Here is a 25,778-nt window from a genome sequence, read left to right on the forward strand (position 1 = left end):
AAGTGCTGGACAACTTTTAGCGGATTCACTACGTTACCCATCCTCCAGATGTGCCATCATGACACGCAAACTATAACGATGCTAATCTGTATCCTTCAGTTCCCAGGAGAATAAAAGTGAGCTTGAAGTCAATTTGTTGAATTTTACTAATGGATATGTCTGCAAATTTGCAGTTTGGAAATGACCATAGGCCTTTCGAGCAAAAATTTTAAAGGGAATGAGTCATCAGAAAATGACCTATTGTTTAAATCACATTTTTATGTTTAACTTTTTTAAAGAATTTTCTATATTTTTAATTTTCCATGTCAATATCTATATTTAAACAAAAGCATAAAATCCTGCAGTTTTCGCACTGGTCACTAATCCTGATAATAGGCGCCACTTCTTGGTCTGCACTTTACCGCAGTTAACTCATTCTAATCCTGCCTGTAAGGATGAGGAGATATCACCTCTGTTTATAGATAAGTCTACTTTCACACTGGCGTTTTGGTTTCAGTTTGTGAGATCCGTTCAGGGCTCTCACAAGCGGTCCAGAACGGATCAGTTTGGCCCTAATGCATTCTGAATGGATAAGGATCCGCTCAGAATGCATCAGTTTGGCTCCGTTCCGCTTCCATTCTGCTTTGGAGACGGACACCAAAACGCTGCTTGCAGCGTTTTGATGTCCGCCTGACGATGCGGAGCCAAACGGATCCGTCCTGACTTACAATGTAAGTCAATGGGGATGGATCCGTTTTCACTGGCACAATATGGTGCAATTGAAAACGGATCCGCCTCCCATTGACTTTCAGTGTAAGTCAAAACGGATCAGTTTGCATTATCATGGTAATGCAAACGGATCCGTTCTGAACGGATACAAGCGTTTGCATTATAGGTGCAGATCCGTCTGTGCAGATACCAGACGGATCCGCTCCTAACGCAGGTGTGAAAGTAGCCTTAGGCTGTTCTGTCGGAACAGACTTAAGAAATGGTTATGTGAATGAAGCCTAACTTTTTTATTTTTTTTCTTTCCATGCTGACGTACAAAAGTCATTAGTACTTTACATGAGCAGTGTGCATTTATTTGTCTTATTCATGAACTAGACTGTGTTTTCAGCAATACAATGGGTGGTCATTAACCATCATGACTAAGAATCCTCTTTGCTTTTTTTTCGGATTGAGTTCTAGAAAATGGCTGTAGTAGTTTCCCAGCATGGGTTAATTTCCTCCTGATTTGGACAAACTATCACATACTGTGGAATACACTGACCTTGAGATGATGGGAGGCGTCCACTTGTCATCTCTGAAGTGGTCTGTTTAGAGCGGGCCATCTCCACACTGTGCAGCTGTCATACCACATGGTGTCATTTATACCTCTGCCTGTGGTGAAGGCTGTGTGAGAACAGCGTGGTGTCTGACAGGGTGTGATGGTAATGAAAGGTTTCCTTTCCAGTGCAAGGAACATAACAAACCCATCCAAAAACCTCCTCTATATTTGGAAATATTATTTATTCATGTAAAAATCTCGCCTAGTTGCTTTGTGCATAGACTTTTTCATGAAATAAAATATTTAGATGTAAGCCCAGTTTTGGTTGTTCTATATTTACGTTTGGAGGTGTTGGTAATAGATGATGTCCTCTTTGTCACATATGGGCAATTTTCACCAGTGTCCATGTTTTCTTCCTTACAGACTTCTGCATGCTATCTGAAAAACAAGGCGGCTTTGAGAAAGAATCGAGTAAGAAGTTTCTGGATACTTACTCTGGTGCACATGATGCTCGGTCTCTGTGTGACTTTGACGTCGTGGATGGGTTCAGAGACGTGTCTGTGGATGGGAAACCTGTTCCCAGTAAAGCTTCTCTATCTGTCTTAAATCAAGGTACCTCCTCACTGTGAATACCAGTATATCAAATGACGACAATTCACCTCAGGTTTCATGAAGAAACCTAGTCACAATGCGCAGTATTTTTTTGTTTCCAGTTGTTTTTTTTTACCCGTGCTATGCTTGCCGTAAAAATGTCATGTCTACCAATATGCATAGGACAAAATTATTACTGTGATTGATAAATAAAAATGTAAAAATGGCTATAGTTTAGAAAGGGATAATAGTTCCTCCCTCCTCAGTGTTCATAGTTTTGTGTCCACTTACTGAAGACTACCTCAGAGGTTTTTGCAGGCCACATAGAAGGATGACCTAACCTTAGGATATGCATTTTGCCAGTGTTCACAACTGGGATTTAGCTCTATTGAAGTTAGTGATCCTTGAGCTTATCAAAAGAGACTCTTATTGGATCTTCCGGCTGCGTACCATAATGTCAGAAGGTCTGAATGAGTTTATTAATTCGGGCAATAAAAGATCTTATTGTTTTTATTTGGAATTTTTTATACATTAAAATAATGCTGACTTATCTACTTGTTTTTTTTATACTTTATTTGTATTTTGTAATTTTTGTATACTTATGATTAATTGTATACTTTTTACTCTATATTTTGTTTTGTATATTACCTGTATTCCGGTCCATGTTTTGTATAATAACTGCTGTGTTCTCACAATGTCTCATGAAGAAAAGGCACAACTTTAATGTGACACGTTTCAAAGAAGTTTTTTTTCTGGTATCCTGCGCACCCTTAGCCTGCTTTTTCATCCTTCTGTTTTACTAACTTTAGGATAGGTCACCTATATTAGATCGGTGGGGGTCCGACACCTGGCACCCCCACAGAACAGCTGTTTGTGGCAGCCACCGATACTGGAACTCGCACAGAGAACGGAGGTGGAAGCATACAGCTCTGTCCTCTATGTAGTCCCTGCCTTAAGGTGAATAGTAGATGAGCTGCCATAAGCCACTATCGATATCTACCCAGAAAACCCCTTTTAACCCCCAGCAATCGGAGGGGGAAGTCGTGGCCATTCAGTGCTTGGACAAGCTGGGTCCACCAAAGTGGGAGTCGCTTTTACAGAGAGAATTATCCCTTTTGACACGTGGTGGCCCATTTAGAGGATCATCGTGAGAGCTGCCATCAGGAATCTTTGGGCCTCAAACAGTTAAGAAGTCTAAGCCCCTGAACACCCTCATTACCAAAGGGGGAGTCCGTAAAAGGTGGTGGAAAAACAGGCAGGGGCTCTGTGAAGGACCTTGTAATAGACAGTAGGTGGGCAAGGGTAAAGGGGCGAGACTAGGTGGCAGGGCCCTGTAGAAGGATGATGGAGCTGAAGGGAATAGAGGTAGAAGTGAGTCAAAGGAGGATATAAAACTGATAGGGGCACTGTGGCGGGCAGGAGAGTAAAGGGGGCAGGGATTTTTTAGGGGCCAGGGAGAAGTAGACATGTAGGCGAGTGGGGGATTGCAACATAAAATATTGCACTGAAGTTGCTGCCTTTATGGGGAACAATCACTTGCCAAGAGTTAGTGCTGGCTGCTGCTTGTGGCTCCTGCAGACTAAGATCTCCCACTGCCATGGGCCTCCTGAACGAAGTCTGTGGCTCCTCCTGACATGCGGTACCCACTACCACATCACCTGTGTAGACCCCAGAGCAGATGCCAAGATTAGTTCAGCTAGACCAGGGGTCCTCAAACTTTTTAAACAGGGGGCCAGTTCACTGTCCCTCAGACTGTTGGAGGGGCCGAACTATGGTTAAAAAAAATAAAATAAAAATATGAACAAATTCCTATGCACACTGCACATATCTTATTTCGAAGTTAAAAAAAAACTAAACGGGAACAATTACAATATTTAAAATGAAGAAAAAGTTAAGTTAAATCAACAAACTTAACAGTATTTCAATTTGAACTATGGGCCTGCTTTTGGCTGATGAGATGGTCAATGTCCGGTTCCATATTTGTCACTGCTAGTCGTAACAAGTGATGCAAGTGTGCATCAGTTAGTCTAGATCTGGTTGGAGATTTCAGATGTTTCATTCTGGAAAAAGTCTGTTCACAGACATAAGTGCTGCCAAAGATGGTTGCCATTTTCAGTGCATGGTTCCTGAGATTAGCATATGTCTCAGAGGTGAGAGATGCATAGAAATTAGGAACGCTGTTTGACTTGAATGCGTCTTTCAGAGAGTCACAATTCTGCAGTTCAGCCAGTTCCATTTGGTAAATTGTATCCACATTTTCAATGCCAATAGAAAATGGGTTACGGAAAAGCTGTATGTCCTGTTCATGGAGATGAAGCTCTTTAAATCTAAGTTGGAACTCCTTTTGTAACTTTTCCAGTGAATCCACACATGTTTTGTTTGGGAATGCAACCAATGGTTTTTCCGCTAACGGGTGTTGAGTTGTGGGGAGATGGCAGATGTTTTCCTCCTTCACTTGTTTGATGAGGAGGCCTAATTTTACTTCAAATGCTTTCACATGTGATTGCATATCACAGATGAGCTTCCCTTTTCCTTGAAGTTGCAGATTGAAAACTGTTGAGAAGCTCTGTTACATCTGTCAGAAAGGCAAGGTGCCATTTCCATTCTTCATCATCTTCACTTTGTTTTTTGAAAGCAGAAAAGCAGAAAAGCTGTAATCTGTGGAAGTAAGTCATGGAAACGTTTCAAAACTCTCCCTCGACTCAGCCACCGGACTTCTGTGTGGTATAGAACATCTTCATGGGCAACATTTAGCTCAAACAGAAATTCCTGAAATTGTCTGTGGTTTAGTGCATGAACTCTAATGAAGTTAACACAAGATACCACAATTTTCATAAGAGTCCCACTTCAGTGATTTACTACACAGCGCTTGTTGGTGGATGAGGCAGTGTATGGCTATTGGATGAGAATGGTTATGTTTGTCCATCTCTTGTTTAATGCGAACAATTACTCCTTTCTTAGACCCCACCATGCTAGGAGCACCATCAGTTGTCACACTGGCTAGTTGTGTAGCCCAATCCAGCTCCAAATCATTCACAGTTTGGGAAACCTTTTCATATATATCCTCTCCTGTAGTTGTTCCTATGATGCTTTGCAGTGCTGCAAGCTCTTCTGTGACTTCGAAAGTCATTCGTCCCACGAATAAAAATTAGAAGTTGTGCAGAATCACGAACATCATTGATTTCGTCGAGTGCCAAGGAAAAATAGGAAAGTTTTTTTTTGCATAGTTTTGCAAATGCTGATGCAAATTGTCTCCCATTTCTTCAATCCTTCGTGTAACTGTAGGTCCTGAAAGACTCATTGTACTAAATAAATCGGCCTTCTCTGGACACATCTCTTTGGCAACAGAAAGAAGGCATTCTTTAACACATTCTCCCTCCACGAATGGTCTGCCAGTGCGCGCTATTAGCTTGGCAACTTGAAAACTTGCTCGCAGTGATGAAATATTTAGCTGCTTCTGCTTCACAAAAGTATTTCGCTGAGTTGTCAGTGTATTTTTCAGTTTTAATATTTTATCTTTTCTCACTTCTCCGACCAAACAGTCATATTTATCTTTATGTTGAGATTGATAGTGGCGACGCAAATTGTATTCTTTGAACACAGACACTATATTCTGGCATATCAGACACACAGCTCTTTCCTTGTACTGCATGAACAAGTAATAATAAGTCCACTGTTCTTTGAATATCTTACACTCGGAGTAAATTTTTCTTTTTCTTGACATCATTGTTTCCTAGGGATTCCAAATTGCTATTAGTAAAATACATATATATTATATATTCTATATTATATACAGAACTACAAAACCAATATACCAGCAATATCTTTGCCCACACAGAGACATACAGACTGCACTGCCCATCAATGCAGTCTGATCAGTGTCCATCAATGCAGTGGGAGAGCAATGAAATAGGAGAGCCAGTCAAGCGCGGCCAGGGGAGGGCTGGCAGCCTTTGGCCTGGGGGGCAAGTCCAGTCAAGTGGCCCATTGAACCATTCACCAGCACAGTCAAATTAGTGCCTGCCACCGCTGCCCATCTAGTGCCTGCCACCGCTGCCCATCTAGTGCCTGTCACCGCTGCCCATCTAGTGCCTGTCATCGCTGCCCATCTAGTGCCAGCCACCGCTGCCCATCTAGTGCCAGCCACCGCTGCCCATCTAGTGCCTGCCACCGCTGCCCATCTAGTGCCTGCCACCGCTGCCCATCTAGTGCCTGCCACCGCTGCCCATCTAGTGCCTGCCACCGCTGCCCATCTAGTGCCTGCCACCGCTGCCCATCTAGTGCCTGCCACCGCTGCCCATCTAGTGCCTGCCACCGCTGCCCATCTAGTGCCTGCCACCGCTGCCCATCTAGTGCCTGCCACCGCTGCCCATCTAGTGCCTGCCACCGCTGCCCATCTAGTGCCTGCCACCGCTGCCCATCTAGTGCCTGCCACCGCTGCCCATCTAGTGCCTGCCACCGCTGCCCATCTAGTGCCTGCCACCGCTGCCCATCTAGTGCCTGCCACCGCTGCCCATCTAGTGCCCGCCACCGCTGCCCATCTAGTGCCCGCCACCGCTGCCCATCTAGTGCCCGCCACCTCTGCCCATCTAGTGCCCCCCACCTCTGCCCAATTAGTGCCCATGAGATGTGGGGGTCACCTGGGGTGTCATGATCTGTCTCACCTCAGCCTTGATTGTACGACCTCTTCAGGGGGAGGAGGATGATGCTGCCTTCTTCCAAGCTGCCTCTCCTCTTCTTGCTCGTCACTGCGCTGTGATGTCTGCTGTCACATCTCCCTCTTTCTCTACCACGAGCCAGCGCCCAGTGTACACACTGCACAAGGTACCGCGCAAATCACGTCCAGCAGGCCCCTCCCACATGGCCCCTCTCCCTCTTCCACCAATGATAGGCTGGCTGCTGACCGTCCGTCTCTTAAGTTGGGGGGAAAAAAAAGTAACGTACAGGCATGGCGGGCGGGATAAATGTTCTCGGCGGTGGCAGGTGGGATAAATGTCCTCGGCGCCGGATAAATGTCCTCAGTGGGCCGCATGTGGCCCGCGGGCTGTAGTTTGAGGACCCCTGAGCTAGACAGACAACAAAATTTACTCCGCCACCCAACCAGACCTCTAAATGAATTTAGAACCCAGACCAGGCCCAAAATTATTTCAGATGTGCCAGATGCCTAAATAAACCTAAACCAGAATAGTATACACCTGATCCTCAGTTCGGCAGTGATGGAAGTGAAGAGGACCTGGAATTAAGTCATGATGAGCCAGAATCGCCGAGACAGGACCTCAGAGCGAGGAGCTGTGTTATCTATTGGATTTTATTTCAATGATGCAAATAAAATAAAATAGTTAAAAGTAGTAATAAAAAAAGGTCTTAGGGTATTGTCAGAGAGATGATCCAGCCCCTGCTTTCCTTATGTGTGGGCCACTGCCACTGAAGAGTTGGAGAATAGAAGAGGTGAGAAGGACCGACAAGTATCTAGTAGTCCTGTATGTTTAGGGGTGGTGGACAAGGTGGGCTTTTAGATGGGCTCTTATGGGCTTAATTTGGTGAAAAGAACAAGCACTTGCACTGTAATGAGGCCTGTTCTTTTCAGTAAGGTGAAATCGTATAGACCCAAATTGTGGTTGCTGTGTAGATGCTTTCTGTGGCACATGGGCATCTGACAGTACTACTTGTAGTGGCCTAATGGTGGGCCTAGCCAACCCTCTGACATTCATTTGCTCTAATAGGGCATATGAATGTGTGTTATCCTGGTGGGACAACCACTTTTTAAGTTTTGTATTTGAAATTCCAATAGTCTTTAAACCCTCATCCCCACTTTAATCTGAGACTCAAAGGTCAGGCTTTAAAGAGGAGATAAAAGACTGAACTCACTGCCTCACTAATTATCTTCTTTAGGAGGCTATTTATTAAAGGGGTTCTGCAGTTTTCTTAAACTGATGATCTATCCTCTGCTCTGTTCACTTGAATAATGCTTAGCCCCGGCCCCAGGCCTGTAGTGCAGCGAGAAAGCCGCGGCACTACTGCTAGCGCCGCTGCCTTCTCAAACAGCTGATCAGCAGGGGTTCCGGGTGTCGGACCCCCGCCGATCAGATGCTGATCTATCCGTAGGATAGATCATCAGTTTAAACAAACTGCAGAACCCCTTTAAGGTTACCGTATTGATAACTATAAGCCTCCTACCATCTCCTTTTTGGGTTCACACAGTGATCTATGACCGAATTGCATATACTATAATTCTGCTTTATTCACTAATGCATTTGAGGCTTCATTAGGAGCCTTTTTGCAGAGTCCATTAAAAAAAAACTGTCAAGATAGCACAGCCCAATCGAATTGGGCAGAGTTCATGTCCATCATGCAACTGACTGTCACTTCCATTATTTTTGCTATTCTGCTCCTGTAACTGGGCAGAATAATGGAAATATTTAGCACAGATGTAAATGAAGGCAGATGTACATCTAATCTCGAACCCTGAGCGGGAGCTACCTGATATCAGAACAGAGAAGAATGAAATTACTCTGAGACTCAAGGGAATCTATGACTTGTAAGCAAGTGTTTCTAGTGTGTGTTTTATACACTTGGAATCCACGATTTTATGACACTGTGCCGTCTGAATTTCTGTTCAATCACTTGAAGCTCCCAGGGGGAATTATATGATACCGTGCAGTCCTTAGAGGTTTCGGCCGATCTGCACTTGATGTTGTGCAGGCGGTTTCACAACGCCTTTACGTTCCTCATCATAGGCAGTGCACAGGACGCCAGCCTCTACTGATCGTTCCTGATTGTTTGCAGGGCAAAAACCTCTATGAATTTGATTTCCTCTCTTTATCTAAATCAGTTTGCAAATGCTCCAATGTGTTCTGATCTCACAGGTAATACTTCCAATCTTCCACCGTACCTTCAGGCTATGGTGAAGTTCATTGGAGTTTCAATGCATGTGTAATATTCACAATTATGAATGCAATATCAAGTGGAGTCTTCAGGCTTCACAGTTATTCCCATGCTGACCTGGTTCAGTGACTTAGCTGTTAGGAGCAATGTACAGTACAGCAGAAGTTATTACCATGACAAGTCTGTGCTTGTTCTCTACCATGGACGTGTGTCTTCAGTAGTAATAATAGATAATGTAATGATTAATAGTTGTAAAGCGTCCGCTGTGGTGAGGTCTCTCGGTCAATAGGGTTCTGAGCTGATAAGTAATGTAGATTTAATGCGCAGAATACATTTTGGACTCCGGCTGCTTTAAGAAAAGAACCCTACCCCAACCAATACTCACAAGCAAAGCACAGCATCGTGACATGTTTGGTAATGGTTCAGGTACTTTTAATTAAACTGCTTCTTCCCCTAAAAGCCTGAAATTGTTCACAGCAACCTCATATTTTAGAGCATTTGTGCTGTAAACGTTGAATAAAATAGCACCCTGCGCAGTCCGTCCCCACCTCTCAAATCCAGAGAGTAGGTACTGTATAATTACTTAGAGGGGTTGTCTCACTTCAGCAAGTGGCATTTATCACGTAGACAAAGTTAATGCAAGCCACTTACTGATGTATTTTGACTGTCCATATTGCTTCCTTTGCTGGCTGGATTCATTTTTCCATCACATTATACATGGCTCATTTCCATGGTTATGACCACCCTGCAATCCAGCATCAGTGGTCATCCTTGCACGCTATAGCACGAGCAGTGTATAATGTGATGGAAAAATGAATCCAGCCAGCAAAGGAGGCAATATGGACAATCACAATGGATTAAGTGCCTTGTATTTACTTTGTCTAAGTGATAAATGTCATTTGCTGAAGTGAGACAATCCCTTTATGGCCGTTTCAATCACGTTCCATGTCTGAGCATGATCCTCTGTCTGGACACTGCTCGTCTTGCAGGAGTGCACGGCATTATACCGCTTTATGATGATTTGTGCCTCTGCATGACCTTATTTCTACAGAATCATAGTGACAGCTTTATGTCAGTGTGATTCTGTAGATACAGGTCATGCAGAGACGCATGGCATTATAAATCAGTATAATGCCATGCGTTCCTGCAAGACTAGCAGTGTCCAGAATGGAGGATCATGCTCACACACGGACCGTGATTTCCGAACTGCACACGCTAGTCTGAAAGAGGCTTTAAAAGGGTTTTCCAAGACTTGGAATATCTGATCGTTTAAGGCAGGGTTGCACAACCTGCGGCCCGGGGGCCACATGCGGCCCTTGATACCTTTCTGTGCGGCCCCCAACCATCTGGTAACAGGCATGTATGCCTATGTCTTGTGGCTGCTAACATGTATTTTTTATTAGATGGGAGTCCTGGAGGTGTAACTAGACATTAATTGTATAAAATGTGTGTTCAATATTCCATAAGTACAATATTTCAGTTGTTAATACACCTTTAAATTTTAATTTCGGCCCTCGTCATTAGTTCAGTCTGGCAATGTGGCCCCCAACCAGGAAACCTTGAGCGCCCCTGGTTTAAGGCCTGGAACCCCCGCTGATCGGCTGCATGAGAAGGCATTGGCGCTCCTGTGAGCACCATTGCCTTCTCCCTACTCGCCAAGTACAACTCCCTACATTGTATAGCGGCTGTGCTTGGTATCGCAACTCTGCCTCATTCACTGGCGCCTAGGTCATGTGACCTACCGTCTTTCCCCGAAAATAAGACATCCCCCGAAAATAAGACCTACCTCTAGTTTTGCCTCTTGCTGAAATATAAGGCATGCCCCCGAAAATAAGGCCTCCCCGATAATAAGGTCCCCCGGAATATAAGGTCCCAGAAGTTACTGCAAGGCATCTGACTCCTCCCGATCGTAGCGGCGGGCGCCGCCGCGCTGCTCACTGATTGGCCGCAGCACAGCCAGAGCTGTTCAGGCGGTGCGAGGTCTCTTTAAATCAGAGAGCCCGCGCCACTGCCAGGACAAGCTGCCGCCTGCTGCTCGCTCTGCCCTGACGGAGTCTGGCTGACTCACTGTCTAAATGTGAGTTGCGCAGGGCAGGAATCGGGCACATTGTGTGGAATCTGGCCGGCACGGACATACAGGGGTGACTGAGGTATGGGGGGGGGGGGGGGGGGGAAATGTCTGATAAAGTGGTGGGGAATGTCTGGTGAAGGTGGGAGGGGGGAGAGACTAAATAATCCACTGTCCGCTGGCACAGGGGAGGGGGATCACTTAAAATGACACAGGTGCAATTGAAACAGAAAACTGCAGCACTCTCCAGCCTTGATCCTTAATGCTTTATTTTCACCAAAAATGCGACGTTTCGATCAGTGTGATCTTTCTCAAGCCATCTAACAATGTGAACTAAACAACAGGTACATATACCCTACTAAGCCAGTCACTTGACCTAATCAATTATGTAAATACATAAAAAAGACTGAGTACCACCCCTTCCTCTGTTTGTCCTACAGCGGGGTTAACTTGATATATCATTCTCAAGACTCAAACAGTGTACATACATCAATGAAATCATATATTGCTCCATCAACTTACTGAAATGCAGGGTGTGGACTTGGGAATATTGCCACTGCGGTAACTTCAACTGTTTGTGAGGTTGATCGCCTCGCTTCTCTCGGCGTTCCTCCATGGCCGATGCGCATGCGCGTCGGCCTCATGACGTCAGCCTCAGGACGCTCAACAGTCGTCAAGGAGACCGGACACCTCCCATCCACGTCACTGCTAGAATGAAGCGCGCATGCGCGCCTGACTCCAGCGGCCACGGGACCCAGTGCCAGGCCTCCCGTCGCCGCGTAACGCCCCTATGGCTGTTGCCATGGTGTCCTAACACACAGTGTCGTCCTCTATAAACACCAGGCTTCTATATTGTCATATGTATTCTCTATACTCTACCCATAATAAGGGGCAAATCGGTCTATAATTATGGTTACTAAGGGATGATTGAGTCAAGATGTTTACTTAGATGTCCTTTAGCAAAGGAATTATGAATGGCTACTTGTGCCAGGTGTCCACTACTCGCCCAAAACTCAGGATTCGAGTACCCAGTCACTAGTTTGAGTTTAGCCTCATGATAATTGATTTGGGGTCCATAGACTCATATACATAGGGCGGCACCATCAAAATAAGATCACAAATTGTGACCTAGAGTATGCCAGCGCCCACCCTCATCAGACAACCCTGATGGTCACAATGGTAACACGTCTCCCCCTGTTAAGGGGTTGATAAATGTAGCCATGGACCATCCCAAACAATTTTAGGGAGGGCATACCCTCCATTCTCGAGGGATGTCCATCCCATATATCCAACCATTCCAACCTACCTGGTCAGATAATAGGCACTCCCGTCTCCGGGTGTACATCTATAGTTCTGACCACCAGGTCATAACATACAAATCAACCCCCTAAACTGTATACACATATACCATACGGCTGCTCCACAAGGACCATGTATCTCATTCTCCCATATAAATGGAGCAAGTAATGGAAACCATATGATATAGTTCAGTATAACCTAAATAGATCCAAAAATTTGCCCCCCTCATGGGGTGAATACAGAGATGTATCCAATGTGTTATTTAATAAATGTCTGCCATTCAATTGTCTATGTTATGTCACCTCAGTCCGTATCCCCAGGACACACCCGCATAAACAGTCATCTATAAAAAGAAGACAGAGAAATTGTGTAAGTATGTGAAACATAAAAAGTTACAAAATTATTATAAATAATCTCAACCATTTGGATTGGGTACGAACTTCATTAAAAAACCAATTAATACTTAAATAGAGCATAGTATTAAAAAACAAGTATGGAGGCTATTAGATGATGCGTGGTCAGTAGAGTGAGCCTATCCTGAACTCCCTGTTGAGGCCTTTGGGTTCGAGTGTTTGTAACTCGTAAATCCACCTCAACTCCATCCTTTTTAGGAGTTTCTCCCTGTCACCCCCTCTCCTTTGGGGTGGAACCCCATCTATGATACAGAAGCGTAGCTGCGATACATTATGGTTATAGTTGAGGAAATGTTCTGGGACAGGTAGTTCTGTCCTGGAACTGTCAGTCTCCTTTACTCCTCGTAAAAGTTTACGTATGTCATATCGATGTTGATTTATTCTCTTCCTGAATTCTTGGGTTGTTTCTCCCACGTAGAGAAGTCCACATGGGCACTGTAGTACGTAAATCACGTACTCAGATTTACAGGTGTAGTAATTCCTAATCTGATAGGTTTTTCCTGTCCTGGGATGTGAAAAGGAACTCCCCTTTAAAATTCCATTGCAATTACAACAGCCCAGGCAGGGAAAACAACCCTTTCTCTGTATAAGGGGTGGACTGCGTTGTTTAGTGTCAGCATTAACTAACTTATCCCCTACATTGCGTGGTCTTCTATAGGACATGAGGGGTGTAGTACAAAATGCCTCAATATCAGGAAAAGACTCAGTGAGAATGTGCCAATTGTTTTTGAGTACATGTGTTATTTGTTTACTGACCGCTGTATGTGTCGACACAAAGGGAATCCTCTTGTTCTCCTCTCCTGATACCTTTTTCTCCAAGAGGTCCTCCCTTCTAAATTGATTTACCTTCCGTTTGTGCCTCTGTACCATAGGCCTCGGATAGCCTCTCTCATAAAACTTGTTGCACATCTCACTGAGCCTTGTCTCTGATTTATCCTTATCTGTGACTATTCTTTTAACCCTGAGTAACTGGCTATAGGGCAGTGACTCTTTCATAAACCCAGGGTGATCACTCTGGAATAGCAACATGTTGTTCCTATCAGTAGGTTTTACAAACAGATCGGTATATAGTTTCCCATCTACACAGTATACCGTCGTGTCCAAGAACTGTAAACTAGTTTGGGAGTACACGGCCGTAAACTGCAGTTCTGTATGGACTGAATTGATGTCTCCCTGGAACTTAAGTAAGTTCTCAAGGGATCCAGTCCAGATAAAAAATATGTCATCTATATACCTCATCCAGCCCTTCACCGAAGTAAAGTGGCTGGATGGGTATATAGAACATTCCTCGAATCTATTCATATAAATGTTTGCATAAGTTGGGGCCACATTGGACCCCATTGCGGTTCCCCGCTGCTGTACATAATAGATATCCTCGAAAAGGAAATAGTTGTACGTCAGGACGATCTCCAAAAGGGATACTGTGTAGATGGGAAACTATATACCGATCTGTTTGTAAAACCTACTGATAGGAACAACATGTTGCTATTCCAGAGTGATCACCCTGGGTTTATGAAAGAGTCACTGCCCTATAGCCAGTTACTCAGGGTTAAAAGAATAGTCACAGATAAGGATAAATCAGAGACAAGGCTCAGTGAGATGTGCAACAAGTTTTATGAGAGAGGCTATCCGAGGCCTATGGTACAGAGGCACAAACCAATCAATTTAGAAGGGAGGACCTCTTGGAGAAAAAGGTATCAGGAGAGGAGAACAAGAGGATTCCCTTTGTGTCGACACATACAGCGGTCAGTAAACAAATAACACATGTACTCAAAAACAATTGGCACATTCTCACTGAGTCTTTTCCTGATATTGAGGCATTTTGTACTACACCCCTCATGTCCTATAGAAGACCACGCAATGTAGGGGATAAGTTAGTTAATGCTGACACTAAACAACGCAGTCCACCCCTTATACAGAGAAAGGGTTGTTTTCCCTGCCTGGGCTGTTGTAATTGCAATGGAATTTTAAAGGGGAGTTCCTTTTCACATCCCAGGACAGGAAAAACCTATCAGATTAGGAATTACTACACCTGTAAATCTGAGTACGTGATTTACATACTACAGTGCCCATGTGGACTTCTCTACGTGGGAGAAACAACCCAAGAATTCAGGAAGAGAATAAATCAACATCGATATGACATACGTAAACTTTTACGAGGAGTAAAGGAGACTGACAGTTCCAGGACAGAACTACCTGTCCCAGAACATTTCCTCAACTATAACCATAATGTATCGCAGCTACGCTTCCGTATCATAGATGGGGTTCCACCCCAAAGGAGAGGGGGTGACAGGGAGAAACTCCTAAAAAGGATGGAGTTGAGGTGGATTTACGAGTTACAAACACTCGAACCCAAAGGCCTCAACAGGGAGTTCAGGATAGGCTCACTCTACTGACCACGCATAATCTAATAGCCTCCATACTTGTTTTTTAATACTATGCTCTATTTAAGTATTAATTGGTTTTTTAATGAAGTTCGTACCCAATCCAAATGGTTGAGATTATTTATAATAATTTTGTAACTTTTTATGTTTCACATACTTACACAATTTCTCTGTCTTCTTTTTATAGATGACTGTTTATGCGGGTGTGTCCTGGGGATACGGACTGAGGTGACATAACATAGACAATTGAATGGCAGACATTTATTAAATAACACATTGGATACATCTCTGTATTCACCCCATGAGGGGGGCAAATTTTTGGATCTATTTAGGTTATACTGAACTATATCATATGGTTTCCATTACTTGCTCCATTTATATGGGAGAATGAGATACATGGTCCTTGTGGAGCAGCCGTATGGTATATGTGTATACAGTTTAGGGGGTTGATTTGTATGTTATGACCTGGTGGTCAGAACTATAGATGTACACCCGGAGACGGGAGTGCCTATTATCTGACCAGGTAGGTTGGAATGGTTGGATATATGGGATGGACATCCCTCGAGAATGGAGGGTATGCCCTCCCTAAAATTGTTTGGGATGGTCCATGGCTACATTTATCAACCCCTTAACAGGGGGAGACGTGTTACCATTGTGACCATCAGGGTTGTCTGATGAGGGTGGGCGCTGGCATACTCTAGGTCACAATTTGTGATCTTATTTTGATGGTGCCGCCCTATGTATATGAGTCTATGGACCCCAAATCAATTATCATGAGGCTAAACTCAAACTAGTGACTGGGTACTCGAATCCTGAGTTTTGGGCGAGTAGTGGACACCTGGCACAAGTAGCCATTCATAATTCCTTTGCTAAAGGACATCTAAGTAAACATCTTGACTCAATCATCCCTTAGTAACCATAATTATAGACCGATTTGCCCCTTATTATGGGTAGAGTATAGAGAATACATATGACAATATAGAAGCCTGGTGTTTATAGAGGACGACACTGTGTGTTAGGACACCATGGCAACAGCCATAGGGGCGTTACGCGGCGACGGGAGGCCTGGCACTGGGTCCCGTGGCCGCTGGAGTCAGGCGCGCATGCGCGCTTCATTCTAGCAGTGACGTGGATGGGAGGTGTCCGGTCTCCTTGACGACTGTTGAGCGTCCTGAGGCTGACGTCATGCGCATCGGCCATGGAGGAACGCCGAGAGAAGCGAGGCGATCAACCTCACAAACAGTTGAAGTTACCGCAGTGGCAATATTCCCAAGTCCACACCCTGCATTTCAGTAAGTTGATGGAGCAATATATGATTTCATTGATGTATGTACACTGTTTGAGTCTTGAGAATGATATATCAAGTTAACCCCGCTGTAGGACAAACAGAGGAAGGGGTGGTACTCAGTCTTTTTTATGTATTTACATAATTGATTAGGTCAAGTGACTGGCTTAGTAGGGTATATGTACCTGTTGTTTAGTTCACATTGTTAGATGGCTTGAGAAAGATCACACTGATCGAAACGTCGCATTTTTGGTGAAAATAAAGCATTAAGGATCAAGGCTGGAGAGTGCTGCAGTTTTCTGTTTCAATTGCATCTGGATTTGGGGAAGCTTAGGACTGGCTTCTGACACAGCGAGCACCACCACAGTAAGGAACAATCTATATTTTTCGTAGTGCTGCTACATTTTCTCTCTTTTTTTAAAATGACACAGGGGGATCAGAGGGGGGAATCAAAATGACACAGGAGGATAAGAAAGGGTACTAAAATTGTAATCTTCCCTCAGATTCTCCTGTGTCATTTTGATTCTCCCCTCTGATCCCCCTGTGTCATGGAAAAATAAGACATCCCCTGAAAATAAGACCTAGCGCATCTTTTGGAGCAAAAATTAATATAAGACACTGTCTTATTTTCGGGGAAACAGGGTATGATTGTGTCGTCACTGGTGTAGGAAAAGGCTAGAGAAGGCTGTGGGTCTTGGACTCCCACTGATCAGATATTGATGACCTATCCTGAGGATAGGTCATCAGTATTGAAGTCTCTGTAAAAAACACTTTAAGCGTCTATTCACACGTCCGTGGTGTATTGCGGATCCGTAGAACTGCCTTTTCTTTTCCGCAATTGCGGACAAGAATAGGACATGTTCTATTTTTTTTGCGTAGCCGTGGCCCGGAAGTTCGGGGCTGCGCTCTGCCCCATTGAGAATGAATGGGTACGATGATATGATATTGCGGAACTGATGCGGACCCATTTGCGGATGTATGAATGGACCCTAAGTCCTCTTGCATATGACCATATGTATTTGCGGTCCACAACCTCCAGGTCTGAAAAATTATAGATACCGTCCGTGCACTCTGCATACTGATTTATTGAGGGGCTGTCACTCTAGGCCCCCAGGAGTATTAGAGGAATGTGCTATCACAAACCCCTAATTCACAGTTTTGGCAAAGTGCGTATATTTGGCAGTGTAAAGTGTGAAATTCGGCTGTTTTTGTCATGGGCACAACACATTTGGATACTCCCCATTACAAATCCTGTCTGTCCCTTGTCCTGCTGGTTACAATTGAGGCGCTTTGCTAAAAGGCAAACCCCTGGCCTGCAATTGCAAATAAAGTTCATCGAGAGTGTTGTATTTTGGGAGCGTTGCTGCTGACAGGATTCAGAATATAGAGAGGGTAATAGCTTAGGAATCAGGTAGTACATTTTATATGGACTTGGGGGGGGGGGGGGGGGGACTGAGTATATCGGGTCTCGCTTCACAAGTAGAGAATGTATCTGTGAAGTATTACATGTTACCTGAGGAGGATTGCATACCAGCGAGTCCTGGTTTAGAGCCGGCATGTCAGGTCTTGACCCTTAGTCACTTTAGAAGTTGGGATACGGTGTTGATCACACTGGAAGCATTGCGTAGATGCAGTCTTGTGACCCTGAATGCCACATTCCTTCAGCAGCCATATGTTTCTCAGTCCAGTATTCTTTATACCTATCACATTTTCTGAAAGTATAAATTGGTGGATAATTCCAAGAACATTTGACGGGTTGTTTGAGATTGGAAACCTCTGACAACCCCGGTATGGTCTTGTCCACCCACACAGGTCATATACACCGGGATTCGCCACACATTGCAGAATTGAGGACACAACATCCACAGCATTTTAAGTTATTAGTAAAATAGATTATTATTATTTTTTTTTTAGAAAGAATCTGTCACCAGCGACCTCCCTATCCAGCTATTTACGTACATAGTGTATATTATGGAGATAATACATTATTATTATTTGCTTCATATTGTGCCACAGACAAGACGTGGACTAAGACTTACTGGCCCTGAAAAAAAATAAAAGGAATAGACTGTTACACCAGCAGCCTTTTTTTTCTTTCTTTCTTTCTTTCTTTCTTTCTTTCTTTCTTTCTTTCTTTCTTTCTTTCTTTCTTTCTTTTTTTCTTTTTTTCTTTTTTTTTTCTTTTTTTCTTTTTTCTTTTTTTCTTTTTTTCTTTTTTTCTTTTTTCTCTTTTTCTTTTTTTCTTTTTTTCTTTTTCTTTTTTTCTTTTTTTCTTTTTCTTTTTTTCTTTTTTTCTTTTTCTTTTTTTCTTTCCTTTCCTTCTTTTTTTCTTCTCTTTTTCCTTCTTTTTTTCTTCTCTTTTTCCTTCTTTTTTTCTTCTCTTTTTCCTTCTTTTTTTCTTCTCTTTTTCCTTCTTTTTTTCTTCTCTTTTTCCTTCTTTTTTTCTTCTCTTTTTCCTTCTTTTTTTCTTCTCTTTTTCCTTCTTTTTTTCTTCTCTTTTTCCTTCTTTTTTTCTTCTCTTTTTCTTTCTTTCTTTTTTTTTTTTTCTTTTTTTTTTTTTCTCTTTTTCTTTTTTTTTTTTTCTCTTTTTTTTTTTTTTTTTTTTTTTTTGTTTTTTTTTTTTTTTTTTTTTTTCTTTCTTTCTTTTTTTCTTTCTTTCTTTTTTTCTTTCTTTCTTTTTTTCTTTCTTTTTTTCTTTCTTTCTCATCACCAGAAACAGACTATGAAGGACTTCACACGTGGACATGAGTTGAGCCGAGCAGTCCCTCCAGAAACAGAGACTATGAACATTGGCCAGAGACTATGAACATTGACCGAGTATCATTAACTCCTGTAGTGCTTCCATAACCATTAACCCTTTATTTACGCCTATTTATAAATTAATTATTGATATTAATCCAAGATATTAATAATTAATATCCCCTTTTACATTGGCGAGCCAGTTGAGAGACCATATTAATTTTCATTATTGATGATAATAATAATATTTATTTTACATTGGCGAGCCAGGCCCACTGCTAGGAATTTGTTTCTGTGTTTGGCTTTGGTGAAGAAAATCTCATACTCTGTTAACTAGTCAGGCAAGAGAGACGCGGACAGTGGATTCTGTGCGTACAGAGCCTGATGGTTCGGACAGGTAACTCAGTTTTTCAATCGGAGCTGAACACAGAGCAATATCTACAGTAGAGAACCTAAATCTTTTGTTTTTTGTATTTTAACAATTTTCTGTTGCTTTACACGCCCCTTGAACACGTGCGAGCGTCCATAGAAGAAGTCGAATACAGTCGCTTTCAGAGAACTTTCGCCGTTGGTGCTGATCAGAAGTCTGGCTGGACAGGAGAAGGCGTTCCGGGTACAAGAGGACCTCCTCCAAGCAGTAAACGAAGGACCGGAAAAGACAGCACCAGAGAAGATGGCTTCTCCAAAAAAAAAAAGAGAGAGTGGACTTCTTGACACTACAGCACTTGGCAAAACACAGCACGTTTAACCCTATCCTCCCCACCACGTACAAGTCAGCAGAAATGCTGTGGTACGATTTGTTGACACAGGCTTGTAGTCATGACTAGCTCTGTATTAACAAACGGACAATATTGAATAAGGCGACTAAACGGCTTCAGATGCTAGCCAAACTTGTGCATACATTTGAGGATCGCATTTGAAAGCCAGTGCATGTTGCACTGGTGTCTCGGTCAACAGAGAAAATTCCTCCGAACATTCATTGCCAGTGCTGTGCCAGTAATTCGAACCAGGTTTCGGCATTATGGGCATAGCTGGCAGAGAATGTACAATCTACGGTTGACCAAGACACGCAGGTGGCTAGATTAGAGTCACAGTTAGTAGAGCTGCAAAGGCAGAAGGAGGAAATTGAGGCTCAGTTGACTCAGTTGTATGCTGAGATCAAGGCCTTCAAGGAACGGGCTGCCTCTACTAACGTGATGGTAGCCAAATTATGAGGTTGCTGTAAGGTCCCACCTGATGACTGGCATGCAACATGTCATTAAAAATGTTTCCAAAATGGTGCCGGCCCTTTCTTTTTCCTTAAAGTCAGGGCCAGAATCTCCAAAAATTGTGCCCTATCCAGGGCAAAAAGGGGGAGATCAGTCTGTGATGGGCCAAATCTTCCAACATTTTAGCCTATCCAGAATAACAGAAATTGTTCCATGACTTTGGGAAAAGTGCATCCCTGAGGATGGAACAATTCAAAAGAAGGGAGCACGGCTGCAGTGTAGACAGACCTAAGCCATGCAGGGCAAACAAGAGATGTTTTGCATGTGCTGGCTTAGGTCACATAGCGAAACATTTCATAGCAGGTAAGTACAAAACACACAGGAAAGGAAGCCAAGTCAGGTGTTTCAGGTGTGGGAACAAAGGACACATTGCAAGGAATTGCCCTTGTGCAAGTAATTGCAATGTGTCCAGTAGTAGTAACCAAGTAACAAATTGTGCAGTGGGGCCTAGTCAGCTTGGCCATAAAGGGGTCACCTTTCAGCAGCATACGCCTCACCAGGTGCTGAGGGGTAAAATTGGCCAATCTAGGCTAGAAAAGAATATTAACACCCCTGTACTATTTGTTATACCGTTTGTTCCCCATTTATGTCCATGTCATGAGTTTTGGTTATCTGTTTGTATGATTTTTGTGTTGATGGCGGTAGTCCTTGTTTACAAATGTGTTTCGCCCTGCTGATTTTTGTTGTCTGCATTCCTCACTGTGAGTCCAGGCGCAGTTGTTTTTGATTTATTCTTGTGTCTTCTTTGGGTAGAACAGTGTTATACTGTGGACTGAGGAAGGCATTGGTTTGTGGACAGGTAACATTGGTACACTGTGCCGTGTAATGTTATGTTGTGCAGCCAATCTATCAGATCCAGACAGGTACTGCAGTTTTGCTCAAGGTTTTCGGTAGGGCTGTGTTTTACTATGGGCCAGGGCAGTTAGTGGGTTGCGGAAGGCAACATTGGCACAAGGTTCTGTGTGATGTTGCACTGTGGACTTACTTTCTGGTCTGGACAGGTAACACAGCTCTGATTGAGATTGGACGCAGAATGATTGACAGCAGAGTGTGGCCTGTATTTTTGTGTTGTGGAGTCCTGAAGAGTCAAGGCATGACCTATGCCATGGATTCTACTGGCCTCCATAAGACCGGTTAACGGGGGAAATCAGCCTGAGTACACGAGTAAGACAAGGATAGAGTGCCATCAAGAACAAGATGGTGCTTCATTCACAGCTCCCCTTGGATATCCTAACCTTTTAAAATGGCTATCTTTATCTGTTGGTACAGATTGATGTGGAAGCAGAGGATGCGATCCTCTGATGGTTGGGTGTTCAGACACCAGTGTTGGGATAACGAGGGGTCCTGTTAGATGAAGGTCAGCCCAATATCTTTTTCTTCACTTGGGTCAAGGGCATTGGTGCTGGTGATGGCATGCAATTAATTACACCGTGAGGGGAGAACTCCCCCAGGAGCATATGGTACTGTCTTTTGTCCTAGGTATGGATACAATGGAGCAGGAGAAAATAACCCCAACTACGCCCAGCTAAGAAGGTGGATATCCGACCAGATACCACTGAGAGCAGTGAGAAAGAGACCATGGAAAAAGACTCCGCTGTGTCCTAGCTGCTTTGGATACCATCCCAAACGGACTTTGCTTTTCAACCTGCCCATCCATCCAGTGATCGTCCTTAGTGCCCGGGTGGTCATACCTTGGACTTTCATTGAAATGTCATCAACAAACGGATGAAAGGACTGGCTAAGTGACTACAAAAAGGACAGTCAGAAAGTGCTATACTAATGAAGTCAGGGGTCAAGGACTTGACTCTGATTTGGACTTGTGACCCCGAAAGTGTTACTTTTTTTTTGTATGTTTGACCAATTGTGTACCTATAGACACTTTAGGTGCAAATATGTGACAGTCTATACTCACGGAAACTCGCCCAACGTACCGCGGTGAGTTGCAATATGGGTGTACACACATTTGCATCCTGTAATCATTTCCCATTGACACGTAGGTCTGTGACCTACCTGTGTCTTAGGAGGTGTAGAGAGATATGCCTTTTTGCATGAGTCTCTATGGGTATACACACACAATTTAATTAGCGTTGAGGGGATTAATTTGTTGTATGCCTGTGGATAGGATGTATCTTTTTTTTTTTTTTTGTGAATAGGTAAAGAGTAGATCCCCTACTTTCTTAAGGTATTTGCCACTTCAACCCTAGCACTGGTGAAGTTCATAAGGGATGGATTGAATGTCGGTTAGAGTTAGACGGTGTCCCTTCCCGCAGCCAACTTAGGTATTGTGACATCACTCCTTACTCAAGAAATTCTGACCTGCCTTGTAAAGACCTACATATTTGTCCATGGGAGAACCCCCTCAACGATAGATTCTTCAATCAAGATGAAAGGAGAAGTGTCTTTGCTGAAAGGTGGCCCATCCATGGTTGACCGTACCCTAGAAAGAAGGCGGTGCTACGTGGATCGACCTAGAGACTGTGAGGGTAAAGCCATCCCAGAGTCTGACCAGTAAAAGACGACATTGGGAGTGGCTGATACCTGAAGATCAGCATTGACAGACAGCAGAAATGAAAGAGGTTCATTCTGGAGCCAAGAAAGTTCCAGAGCAAGATCCAGAAGACAGTGTATTCTGTGGATGGAGACGTTTGGTTATGTTGAATGGCAGGTTGGAGGTGTCAGTCGCGATGGGTGATGTCTAGATACTTAAGTGTAAGAATTATACTTCATTCCATCCTGAACTGTCACCAGTCATAAGCGTGGTTGAGCAGGCAAATATTTCCCAGCACAACACTTCCCTCAAACTTCATTCATTGTTGTGTTCTCGACAACAGGGGGATTGTAGAGGGAAGTGCATATATTGGGGGTGTGTGTGTGTGTGTGTATATATATATATATATATATATATATATATATATATATATATATATATATATATATACAGGGTGGGCCATTTATATGGATACACCTTAATAAAATGGGAATGGTTGGTGATATTAACTTCCTGTTTGTGGCACATTAGTATATGTGAGGGGGGAAACTTTTCAAGATGGGTGGTGACCATGGTGGCCATTTTGAAGTCGGCCATTTTGAATCCAACTTTTGTTTTTTCAATAGGAAGAGGGTCATGTGACACATCAAACTTTATTGAGAATTTCACAAGAAAAACAATGGTGTGCTTGGTTTTAACGTAACTTTATTCTTTCATGAGTTATTTACAAGTTTCTGACCACTTATAAAATGTGTTCAATGTGCTGCCCATTGTGTTGGATTGTCAATGCAACCCTCTTCTCCCACTCTTCACACACTGATGGCAACACCGCAGGAGAAATGCTAGCACAGGCTTCCAGTATCCGTAGTTTCATGTGCTGCACATCTCGTATCTTCACAGCATAGACGTTTGCCTTCAGATGACCCCAAAGATAAAAGTCTAAGGGGGTCAGATCGGGAGACCTTGGGGGCCATTCAACTGGCCCACGACGACCAATCCACTTTCCAGGAAACTGTTCGTCTAGGAATGCTCGGACCTGACACCCATAATGTTGTGGTGGGTGCACCATCTTGCTGGAAAGAGGGAAACACATCATCATTTAGCAATTTCGCATATCCAGTGGCCTTGAGGTTTCCATTGATGAAGAATGGCCCCACTATCTTTGTACCCCATATACCACACCATACCATCAATTTTTTTGTTCCAACAGTCTTGGAGGGATCTATCCAATGTGGGTTAGTGTCAGACCAATAGCGGTGGTTTTGTTTGTTAACTTCACCATTCACATAAAAGTTTGCCTCATCACTGAACAAAATCTTCTGCGTAAACTGAGGGTCCTGGTCCTGTTTTGCCCATTCTGCAAATTCAGTGCGCCGATCTGGGTCATCCTCGTTGAGATGCTGCAGTAGCTGGAGTTTTTAAGGGTGCCATTTGTGAGTAGCTAATATCCGCCGAAGGGATGTTCGACTAATGCCACTCTCCAGTGACATGTGGAGAGTGCTACGCTGTGGGCTCTTGCTGAATGAAGCTAGGACAGCCACTGATGTTTCTTCATTAGAGACAGATTTCATGCGTCCACATTTTAGCAAATCCAACACTGAACCGGTTTCATGAAACTTGGCAAGCAGTTTGCTAACTGTTGCATGGGAGATGGGTGGTCTCGTAGGGTGTCTTGCATTGAAATCTGCTGCAATGACCCGGTTACTGCGTTCATCAGACATCAACACAATTTCTATCCGCTCCTCACGAGTTAACCTCGGCAACATGTCAATGGCTGTAAACAAAGAGAAACTTGTAAATAACTTGTGAAAGAATAAAGTTACGTTAAAACCAAGCACACCATTGTTTTTCGTGTAAAATTCCCAATAAGTTTGATGTGTCACATGACCCTCTTCCTATTGAAAAAAACAAAAGTTGGATTCAAAATGGCCGACTTCAAAATGGCCACCATGGTCACCACCCATCTTGAAAAGTTTCCCCCCTCACATATACTAATGTGCCACAAACAGGAAGTTAATATCACCAACCATTCCTATTTTATTAAGGTGTATCCATATAAATGGCCCACCCTGTGTGTGTATGTATGTGTGTGTATGTATATATATATATATATATATATATATATATATATATATATATATATATATATATATATATATATAATCAGAAATAATTGACTGTAAACGTGTTATTGGTTTAATAAATACTTTTATTATTTAAATACAGCTTATAGTGTTTTGTCGCCGCCGTAATTCAGTGCACGCAGTTCAGGAAAAGGTAGAGCAACAGGTAGAATAAAGAATAAATAGGCGGAGTCAACAATAGATATTTTATGCCTATTTATTAATATTAATTATTATTAACTCTGATGGGAATCTCAACGTCCCACTTGGTGCCCCTGGCACCAAACTTCTAGTATCGGCTTGGTTTGAGTCCTTTTCTGACGTCAGGAGAGCGCTTCACTCAGTAGAGAATAAAAGACACAACAGTGATGTACTGAATGAACACTCTGAAGTTATATTTTTAATGCACACAGGTTATATAGAGGGGGCTTTACCCCCTTTATTAGCATATCATCGTAAGTTATGTATTCAACCTAATCTCTTAACACGTTCTATTCTACAGACAGAAAATGAGAAACAAAAACTGAACTTCCATATTAGGAATATTGTCCGGGAGTAGTGCCAAAGAGATAAAATTCAGGCTTACAGAGAAAAGGAACTTAACAGCAATTAGTTTAACAGCAATCAGAGTTAGTTTCTAACAGAGAAATTAAACTTCAGCAAAAAGCAGAATTGGTTTTGACATTACAAAAAACATGGATTCCTTTCAAACTCCAAATAATAATAATTAATATTCCCTTTTACAGCCCCCCTTCCCCCCAGCAGTCACAGCATTGCCTTCCCCCCAGCAGTCACAGCATTGCCTTCCCCCCAGCAGTCACAGCATTGCCTTCCCCCCAGCAGTCACAGCATTGCCTTCCCCCCAGCAGTCACAGCATTGCCTTCCCCCCAGCAGTCACAGCATTGCCTTCCCCCCAGCAGTCACAGCATTGCCTTCCCCCCCAGCAGTCACAGCATTGCCTTCCCCCCCCAGCAGTCACAGCATTGCC

The 25,778-nt window shown here is 43.3% G+C and overlaps 1 protein-coding gene across 2 annotated transcripts in view; it reads left to right on the forward strand.

Annotated features, from left to right (window-relative positions):
- Window positions 1-25,778, forward strand: part of GSDME (gasdermin E) — a 162,268-nt gene that overhangs the window by 96,725 nt on the left and 39,765 nt on the right. For both annotated transcript variants that reach the window (XM_040433634.1, XM_040433635.1), the window contains exon 6: window positions 1,670-1,858. In XM_040433634.1, coding sequence (XP_040289568.1) covers window positions 1,670-1,858 — 189 coding nt within the window. The remainder of the gene's footprint in view (window positions 1-1,669; window positions 1,859-25,778) is intronic.

Source organism: Bufo bufo, chromosome 5 (assembly GCF_905171765.1).
Source record: "Bufo bufo chromosome 5, aBufBuf1.1, whole genome shotgun sequence".
Lineage (NCBI taxonomy): Eukaryota > Metazoa > Chordata > Amphibia > Anura > Bufonidae > Bufo > Bufo bufo.